Source organism: Carex rostrata, chromosome 11, assembly GCF_964058835.1.
Source record: "Carex rostrata chromosome 11, lpCarRost1.2, whole genome shotgun sequence".
NCBI classification, from domain to species: Eukaryota; Viridiplantae; Streptophyta; class Magnoliopsida; order Poales; family Cyperaceae; genus Carex; species Carex rostrata.
In genome coordinates, this window is record NC_135928.1 from 13,180,213 (window position 1) to 13,190,671 (window position 10,459).

The window sequence follows — 10,459 nt, forward strand, 5'->3', positions numbered from 1 at the left end:
TCAGTCACATTATATATATATTCAAATTAAATGGTTAGGGCATGTCGGCGTCCCTATTGAGAATAGGAATAGGAACTGAAAATTATTGTTCATGTGAAAAAAAAAAATTTTAGTAGTGAATTTTTTTTTCCAACATGAACAGTAACACGCCAAACAGGCCGTTAGGACCTGTTCGGTCTGGTTACTGTTTCTGTAATAAAAAAAACAGTACAAATTTGGAGCATTCCTATTCCTATGCCTATACCCATTCCCATTAGTGGGCCGAACAGGTCCTTAGTCTGTAAGATAATTCCAAATGATGGAAACATGACAAAAGGCAGTTGTGACTTGGGAATTTGTCTCAGAAAGATGCAATTATATATATATCCTGTAGAGTTTTGGATTTATCAAAAAAATGGCACGTACATTGATGATTGATGAAACCCAATAAATAAAGTCAGATTGAGTGTGATCCTTAATACAAACAAAGTAGTCTTACGTAGAGATATAATCATTTGATAATATGTATCCTGTAGCTGTAGCTCTTGGATGCCATGGGATGGGGATGGGGATGGGGATGTTCAATTAATTAATTAATTGTACGTTTGTTTGTTTGTTTGCGTATGTATAGACTATAGTATAGGAAACAAGCAAATTAAGCATCATTCCAATCCAAGTATCCAACCAATGTTTTAATTAACTGCTGACAAAATGGCAATGATCGAATAAACTATATATAAATATAATGACAGCTAGCAATTGACTTGCAGCTACTAACTCACCAACTCTTAATTGCCTTTTCTACCTTGCACTATTCCTTCCCTTTCATCACTGACTCTAAAATCTCAATGGATCGATGCATCTATTAGATATCTATTCATCTTGTGTGTCACTCACATCATATAATTAATATATCTGCATCAAATATTACTCAACTGGTAATTAATAAAACTATATAATATAATATAATTTGCATTCAGTTTGGGAGAACAACTACTAGCTAGAGATGTCTCCTCCCAAAACAATATATAGAGGCTACTGCAGCTAACAATTTTATGAAGCAAATATATATATTAAGTGAATGTAACTCTTTTTGTAAAGTGTCAATACTTGATAATTTTTTTTTTTAAATGCTTTCGTATATTAGTTCTTAACTTTTGAAGGGGTATAATTAATGTGAATTTAAGATGGTATGTTTTGCAAAGAAAAATAATTATATTACTTATTGAAAGAAACATGCCATATATTAATTAGCTATAGTCCTCATAATAATCGATGCCTGAGCTGCCGCGTCGCTGACTTGTCTGACTACGTCACTTCTTCTCCTTATTGTTTCTTTTTTTTTTAATTACACAAACCATTAATTGTTTACGTCTCCGCTCTCAATTTTCTCCTTTCTTTATTTTCTGTGGTAAAAAAAAAAAACAAAAAAAATACATATCAACGACTGGGAAGAAATATTGGGCTCCAACGGGAGATAAGCAAACTTGTTCATCTCAGACATACAATAGCCAAGAAAAATCTTGGATTAATTTTTTTTTTTAATTTTTCAAAATTCAAAAATAGACAACTGTGAAGCTATTTGAGTCGGCATCTAATTAATATTCCATGAAGGTGGTTGAGTTTCAAGACTTTTAAAACATATCTAAGTCATCAATTAATCATTATGAATCATTAAATCAGCTATTAATTCTTATCAAATTAAATCACATTATGGAAACTTTTTTTTTACTATTCATCAATATGGGAACTATATCAAATTTAATGAAGGTGATTGAGATTTGACTCAACTATTTTCAAAAAAAGCTTGGCTCAGTTTCAATTGGTGTTGTGAAAAATGGTTGTTTACCTCGACTAATAGGTAGATTAGTCATTGGCAATAATCAAATTATCACAGACAGAGTTTTTGAATGGTTGTTTGCGGATGAGACCGACTAATTAACAAATTTGTCCGATTAATCATCTATTTCCATTTAACGACCCATTTAATCATTTGTTACAATTGATTAGTCATTTTTTTATGCATTTATCTGTTATATACACTTTATTAATTAACACAAAAACTAAGTTAAAAAATAAATTTAATTGATAAGTTTAATGAGTTAAATTAATCATTTTTGATAAATTATGAGTACATAACTTTAATAAAAATACAAAATTTCTATTAATCACTAGTTTCAATCGGCACCGTTTTCCTTGTTAAGATTGAAATTACAAACTTACGGTTGAGAAGCAGCTTGTATAATTCTAAACTCCTCCTACTGGGCTCGGGCTGGGGCTCCCCACAGCCCGATATTAAGATCCCACGCGTGTGGGGCCCTGGCGAAGAGTCCTCTGCGATATCTCAGTTTTTGCGTGACCGACGTGTCCGGTGCCTATTCGGTGATAGCGCGGGGGGCCTGTATTATTTGTGCTTTGAGATTCGTGCATAACATATTTAAACGGTTGTGATTTTCCATAAAGTCACGCAAAATTTGAGACATCTCAGAGGATAAGAATTGCCTGGCGAATGGGATGCTATCATGCTATATATATCGTCATCAGATCGTGGTCTGGTCGCTCTAAAGTAGCTCAAAATTTTGTTTATATCCGACCGTCCGATGAGAATCCTGAGCAATCCCGCCTACCGTTGGAATGCATGGGTCACTTTAATATTCTGGCCTTAGAAGATCAGACGGTCGATATATATATATATATATATATATTTTTTTGAAAACCTTCGTAGAAGCTGCGAAGTCGTGAGGAGAAATCGAACTCTTGACCTTTGGATACAACAACTCTAAGACTTTTTCCTAGCCAATTATGCTACCTCCCTTCTCCTCCGGGCGGTCGATATTTAAGTTAACATTTTTGTAGGCTACAAATTTATTAGATGGGGTCAACTGGCCCAACTTGAGTGCTTGACGGAATCACAGACGCTCGATAAATACAAACATAATATATATGTTGCACATTTTTTATAGTAATATGTGTTGTTTAATACTATATACTGATATAGCAATATAGCATAGTAACAAATGAAAAATTCGGATTCGGTTCGATAGAGTTAAAAATTCGCGATTCGGGTATAATTCAAAATTGTACATTTGAATTCGGACAAAAAAACTGTCTAACAGGAATTCTGATAAAAAAATTCAGATCCAAACTCAAAATTTAAGTTACTTTAGAGATTCAGATTCCAAACTAGTGTCAACCATGGGCTGCGACGTGAATGCTTTAGAGCCATTTTGAGTTTGGAACTTTGTCACCTCAAAAAAAAAAAAAAGTTTGGAACTTTGGATCAATACATATAGTTAAAAATCAATACCGTTTCATTTTAAAGTTTCAACCAAAATATTTAGTGGAAACCACCTGCCACCTCTTGGCCCTACCATTTGCATGGAGCTGAGAAAGTGAGGAGTGGAAACACCTGTCGCCTCAACATCAAACAACAAACTCTCTCTCGATAGGAGCTCAACGCAAATAAAACGGTAAATTCGTTAAATTCGCGAATCAACGTATTAGACGTGAATTGATCCACTAATAGCTAAAAAATATTTAATTCGCGAATAATTCACGAATTAAACGCGAATTATGTTACTGTAATATATAGTATATACACATAGTCACAAGATTCGGGAATAATTTGTTTTTTGGTGATGCATAACTGAACGCTAAATTATTCGGTTGACTGAACTTTGAAAGAATTAAATTCAAATAATTCGCGAATTTTTCCCATAACATTATTATTTTATTTTTTATTTTTTGCTCTCTTGCAGAACTGAGATCTCTGATCTAGATAATTCTAAATTATTCCCGAATTATACACAAATTATTCTCAAATCATGAATTTTTGACCTCACTGAATCGAACCCGAATAATTCATTTGTCACTATGCATATACATTCTTATATGCCCGCAGAGACCTTATTCTCACTTTTTCAGAAGCACAGAAGATCTTTTACATAGCAATTGCTATGATGGCATGGAATTCGTATCCTACCGTTTAAATACGTTATGCACGAATCTGAAAGCACAAAAAATACAGCCCCTGCGCTATCACCGAAAGTTGGGATATCTCAGAGGAAACGCACTCGATCTCGATGGCATGCGTATTCTTAATAAGAAAGATACGATCGATCGTCTCCATTTATCAACGGATGGTGTAATTGTGCCTCTCAACTCACGAAGTTCGAACACAAGTTGTATCTAAGTTGGTCGGTCTACATTTCTACACTATGCAATTTGGTTTAAAAAATTTCAAATAATTCAGATTCTTATTTGTATGGTAATAATTGTTCGTATCAATCTAATTACGCATAATTTATTTACATATTGTTTTATAAACTAAGAAAATACACAATAGAGATATATTCTTATATATGAAATTCAAATCATTCAGATTCTTATTTGTATGATAATAATTGCTCGTATGAATGTAAGTACGAATAATTTATTTACATATCTATAGATATAATCGGGAATGTCCAATTACTGTAGGTGAACAGTATCATCTACAGTACCATCTCAATTTTTTTCTATTGAATTTAATTTCGATGGTCGGTGATTTATTCACCATTACTCACTTCTATCACTGACGCATCTTTCATTATCGATATGTTTCTCTTCCTTCCAATTTTTGCTTGAGAAATTTCGATTTAGACAATTCTCTCTGGAAAGTTCACTACTCTCCATCGCCCCTTTCGCTCCCTCCCACCTCCTCTCCGACTATGATCGCTGCACCATCGCCCCTTTTCCTCTCTTTAATTCTTTCCCACTGCCGAGTGTTCTCCACCGAAGCAAAGAAAATGAAAGAAGAGAAAGAAGCCTCAGACTAGCGATGCTCTTCTACCCTTTCCGAACTCCACTGCTGCCTTCGCCGTCTTGTTATTTTATAAACGAAGAACATATATAGTAGAGTGAAATACAAAAAAAGAAAAAGAAAAAAAAAACGTAAGAAATTTGGTGGCTACAACTTCATGTTGCGTCCATTATTATTTTTCCTTGAACTCATGGGTGCATTTGAATAGAGCAAGAATAACACTAATTCGAGAAAAACACTATTCTTTTGAGCTATTCGATGTTTGGATGGAACAAGAATAACACTAATTCACTATTCGTTATTTGTCTTATATAAGTTAGCTCATTATTTTAGTAACCCATACCAAAAGTTAGGTTAGCTACTATTCTCAAACTTAAAATTAGCTCTATTATTGCTTTATACTTTGTTTCATCCAAACTAATCCTTCAGCAATATTGATCAAAGTTAGTGGGCCCATATTTTTTTGGACCAATCAGATTCAATCAAATGATTTAAATGGTCAAGTTGGTGGAATTGGTGGACTCAATATGAAGTTGCGGCCATTCATCAATTTTTACGGATAAATAGCCATTTAACGAATAAGGAAATGTACAGTTGTGTGGATGAATCATATTTTTCTTGATATTTTGATTTTACTCTTGATAGTTAATGTTTTAATTGATACGGATAAATACCAATGTAAAATATATCAAAAATTTAATTAAATGTTCTTTAAAAGCTTACATATCGAGGAAAAAGAGACGCGTCTCAATATTGAATTATGTCACATTATTAATTTATATGCTTAGTGAGATAATTTACAAAGTAGGACAGTAAATATTAATAGTGTTTTTGTAGTTCAGAACAAGGACATTGAATTTATTGCACAACAATATATATATAGATCGTTGTCAAGTATTAATTATGTCCAGTTCTCTTGCTATCATTTCGAAAATGAATTTAATGTGTAGGTAAATAAATCGCTAGTAGGCAGCGATGACACTTTATAATTTCGGATTGAAACAGTTCCTAACTTCAAAATATTGATATATATATATAGCTATTATATATCATAGATATATTGGAGCGAAATGAAATGACAAGTTGAGAATTTAAGCACCAATATATAATTAATTGTACCATATCCGTGCACTAAGTGACAAATTAATGCTTGTCTAATTAATTAATTGAAGAAGATAACAAACAAAACCAATAAAACACACCATATGCATGGTAGCTTCGGTAGCTAGAACCATACCCAATGTGCCGAAATTAATTATTCAAGAAATAATTAAGCACGATTGCTACATTTCCTTTTTCCAATAATTTCTACATAATTCACCCTTCCACTCGAGATAATTAGCAACCGGCCCTCTTTAAAAATGATAAAGGTGTTTTAGAAAAAAGAAAATAGATGGAAGTGTTTTAGGACATAGATGTAAAATCGTGAATCGTAAACAAATTTGTATCTTTTTTTTATCATACACAAATTATAAAACAAAATAATGTATTTATAATAAACAAATTTGGACACACGGTTAATTGTACGGAATATGCAGACATGCACGGTTAATTGATAAGAAGAACATGCATGTTTAAATATTTATAATAAACAAATTTGGACACCTTCGTTATAACTGTGTATGATTTCATTTGCAACATTCACACACAATTTATATAGTCCTCCGTGTGTAATTCTACATCAAATTAAACACACACGAAATGAAACGACGACGGTTCCAACCTATGAGATGAAATGATTCATAATAAATAAATTAATGTGGCAAGAAGATATAAGTAAATTAGAAAAACAGAATGATTAACATAGAGATGGAGATAGACAGATAGTAACATGGCAACTAATTAGCATCTACTAAAACCCACTTGCAGACACTAGCAGACATCGATATTCGATCATGACATGGATACGGTATCCCAGAGCAGTTCAAGTACAGAACCCACAGATTTATAATTATTCAAAACAATGTTTAGGCTGTACTGTAGTTCCAAATAATATTAAAAATATATAAACTCCGAATTAAGCCAGGGTTTTTACTTTTTAATTTTTATATATAGGAAGAGGAAGAGGAAGAGGAAGAGGAGAATCTTCCTCTTGATTTGTCCACTTCAACAAAATTAAGGCTCACTAATAAACAAAAAACATAACAGTCAGGGGCTCGATTTGTTCACTTCAATAAATTTAATTTAAGGCTCGCTAATAAAATAGAATAAAAAGAACATGGACTACCTCCTCTTCTTTTTAATTCTTATTTCACTTTCTATGTACAAGAACAAGACAATTAGACAAGCCAAGCTGGAACAGGAAATATACATTGAGGAGAGGAGGTGCCGACGAATCCGGATCCCCTGTAGCCATCCCTTCTGTAACCTTGTGTATTTCAGTCAAATGAAGGTTATCCCAACTCTTAGTCTCTTACAGAGTTACAGGTTACAAATAATTCGACAGCACCACTTCGTTTATCAAGTTATCCAAACTGCCCAGGCATTGAATTCCATCAAATACACTACTTATCGTTAACTAATTGCATGGCTTATTGCACTATACACTTGAATGATTTAATTTTAATTTAATTCTCCTCTTAATTAATTGCTGCAATAAACCAACCATCAGATCAATTGATTGTACGGTATATCACCACAAAACATGGCAGGATGGCCCTCGGATTCATCACAAACATCTCCTCAAGATTTGCATCGCTGGCCACCGAATCATACCCCTCTGTAGCATCTTCACCCACCTCGGCCCCGCCCCCGGCACACCGCACTCTGCCGGCTATCACTCTGCACACAATCATCGCTCTACTTAAGCCTACCAAATTATCTGACAAACTGAATGCATCGTGCGCACGCCCACTACTGGCAGTTGTGCGCACCCCATTCTGATCCGGTGGTGCGAACCCATGACGAATGGCTGAGCAGACACCACACGCAGACGAGCCACAGAGAGAATTGGACCCATTCAAGCCGAGCGCACAGCTGATGGGAGCTGGCAAGAAGCGGAGCAGCTCGTTGCCATCTGCAGCTGCCCGGGCTGATGAACGAGATTTGACAGCCCCTCGATGAGCCTCGAAACGGGCCAGAGTGCGTGGCGGATTGTGCACCTTTAGGATGCGGCCCACGTGGCACATGGGTCGAGGGGATGACGGATGTGTGCGCGGGTGTGCCTGATGCTGCCAGCTGGACTTAAAGATTATCTCGACAATGTTGCGGCCGGAGTCTTCCGGTCCCAGCTCCGATACTGCATAAATACAAGTAACAAAAAAAAATATTTATGGCTTTCTATTATTTTAAGACAGTTATTAACTTAATATCTTTTTTTTTTTCTTTTTTCTTTTTAACGTGCTAAAATGGCAAAGAGAATGGTTGTTGAAGCTATATTATTTGGTTTAACACTAGTTTGTAAATGTATAAGACAGCTGGCAGGTCAAATTGCAACGTCAGCACATATCTTGTACCGTTCAGTTTACGATCTTCTTTTTTGAAAAAACGAAATAAATGCTGCCATAAATTTGAGTGCGGTATCATAAATCACAGTACGGTTGAACTGGTGAAGATTTAATACTATAAAATCATTTTACACAAATTTCACCACCGAGGCATGGATCATGGATGAACGAACTAGTAAAGTACATCCCCACTTCCATTTATACAAGTACAAAAAATTAATTGTTCATTTTCTAGCTTGTACCTTTGCACCTGACCAATTGTCAACCAATTTTGCAATAAATTTGGATCATGTACACTAACTATGGTTTTTTTGGTATATTTTACAGATTCTATCAGGTAATAAGCATAAACATTTTTTTCTTCTCTCTTTTTTCCCAAAAAAAAGTTCAAACTCAAAATTTACATTGATTTGACAGGCTACAGCCTTCATTCAACCGTATCCTGTGAAACAATTAATTTCATGAAAGAAGCAATAAATTTGACAAGCCCAAAGCATGACAAAACACAACAATAGGGATAAATGTAAAAAAAAAAAAAAAAAAAAGGGGTAAATTATTGAAATTTACCAGCATGGCGAATTGCTTGATGGTGCTCTAAGCTTTCAGGCTTGGTAAAAACTTCTCCACAATCAGGGCATACACAGAGTGCTCTCGGTCTTGGATACCTCCTGTAATTTTTCATTAAAATCCTCGTTAAAAAAATGAAATTATGACAACATTTTTTTTACTTTTAAGCAAACAAGAATAAAAAAGAAATTAAAAACCTACTTTGTCAAAAGAGAAATAATAATGATCAAAGGACGGTCAAAAGAAACCTTAAAAGGAAACATCAAGATGATGGTTCATCTTGGCTTAGCATCAAACAAAGACATTTGTGGCATAATATAGTAAAAACTTTAGGTCCAATGCGTAAGTTTTGCATTGTTACATGGAATCCTTTTCTCCGCTAAACCATGTTGAAGTCAAGACACCAGCTTGTTGTACAAAATATATATGGCAAAACGGAATCTAATACAATAAAAATTGAAAACCATTTTGCAAACAAGCCCACATAGATAGAGAAAATTGTAAAGTGAATTACCTAGACATGGGTTCAACGGACACAGCCCGACACTCGACACAACCTGTCAAACCGCGCAACGGCATGCCACCACCTCCCTTTGATCCGCCACAACCACTGTTGAGTGACCGAGCATGCGGCTGAGTATGTCCATGCCTACGCTGTCTTGTTGTCCCGGCAAGTGGTGCAGTCTCTTTACATGCAGCTGAACCAATTGATCCAACCGACTCAACGGATGCGGCGGAAGCCGAGTCGGTGTTGTCAGACCGGTGCACCACTCGTGTATTTCCATGCACAACGTCCCGCAATGCACAGAGAGAGGTGCCGCATATGCCAGTGCCGGGAGTTGTGACGGGTTTGCCATTGGAGGGGGCGATGATGTGGACAGATGAGAGGCTACGGCAGCTCAAGAGAGACTTGAAGTGCTCCCATGAGGAGACTGGAGGGGTTGGAGGGGAAGGTTTCTGTTGCGGGGCTGCAGGCGGCAGTTTTTTGTGGCGATGACGGTGCGAGTGTTGCTGTTGCTGGTGCTGGTGCTGGCGCTGGCGATCAGGGGTTGGGAGGAGAGTAGTGGCTGCCATTTGATGATTCTCTCTGAGCTCTCCTCTCTCTCTCTCTCTCTCTCTCTCTCTGATGGATCTTACACAGAAACAGTTGGATTTGTTTTATTAAATCAATGCAAGTAGAGCTTGGTGGTCTAGTCTCTCTGTTATTTTATTACTCTCAACTCTCAAGTCTCCGCAAGGAAAGCTTTGCAACCTTCCCTCTCTCTCTCTCTCTCTCTCTCTTTTCGGATCCCCCGCACATCTTCCATCAATTTAATTAAGCTGTTTCTTTATTTCAAATGCATATTTATGCATATGCCCTCTGACAATGCTAATTTAGTTAGGCATCCCTTAATTTCTCTAAGCACTTTCGGTCTTCCCCACCCCAACAGCCCAACTCACTCAAGTCAACGATGTAGTTAGTATAGTAGAACAGCAAGGAAGGCAAGGCGCGCAAAGAAGAACATTTAGCGAACTTTTTAGTTTCCCCCCTGTAAAAATATTTATACGATTCGTAACCTTGTAAGAATTTTTAATTTGTGTGCAGATCTGACTGTATTTATGACACTGGCACACAGAAGATGTATAAATGCGGTCTATTCTGGACGGTGCTTTTTTTTTTTTGTTT

The 10,459-nt window shown here is 35.8% G+C and overlaps 1 protein-coding gene across 1 annotated transcript; it reads right to left on the reverse strand.

Moving 5' to 3' along the window:
• Nucleotides 1-7,208: 7,208 nt before the first annotated feature.
• LOC144561842 (uncharacterized) lies at nt 7,209-9,987 on the reverse strand. The gene is made up of 3 exons (XM_078310941.1): nt 9,308-9,987; nt 8,794-8,894; nt 7,209-8,018 (listed from the first exon to the last, which is right to left on the reverse strand). The coding sequence occupies exons 1-3, from the start codon at nt 9,865-9,867 to the stop codon at nt 7,393-7,395; spliced, it is 1,287 nt and encodes a 428-aa protein (XP_078167067.1). The 5' UTR covers nt 9,868-9,987; the 3' UTR covers nt 7,209-7,392.
• Nucleotides 9,988-10,459: the final 472 nt, after the last annotated feature.

Bases quoted from the DNA above. Each gene is read 5' to 3' on its own strand.
- LOC144561842 (XM_078310941.1), bottom strand. From the start codon at position 9,867: ATGGCAGCCACTACTCTCCTCCCAACCCCTGATCGCCAGCGCCAGCAC. The intron at 8,895-9,307 runs GTAATTCACTTT...GAAAAATTACAG, and splicing joins TCCGTTGAACCCATGTCTAG to GAGGTATCCAAGACCGAGAG. The intron at 8,019-8,793 runs GTAAATTTCAAT...GTATTTATGCAG, and splicing joins TCAAGCAATTCGCCATGCTG to TATCGGAGCTGGGACCGGAA.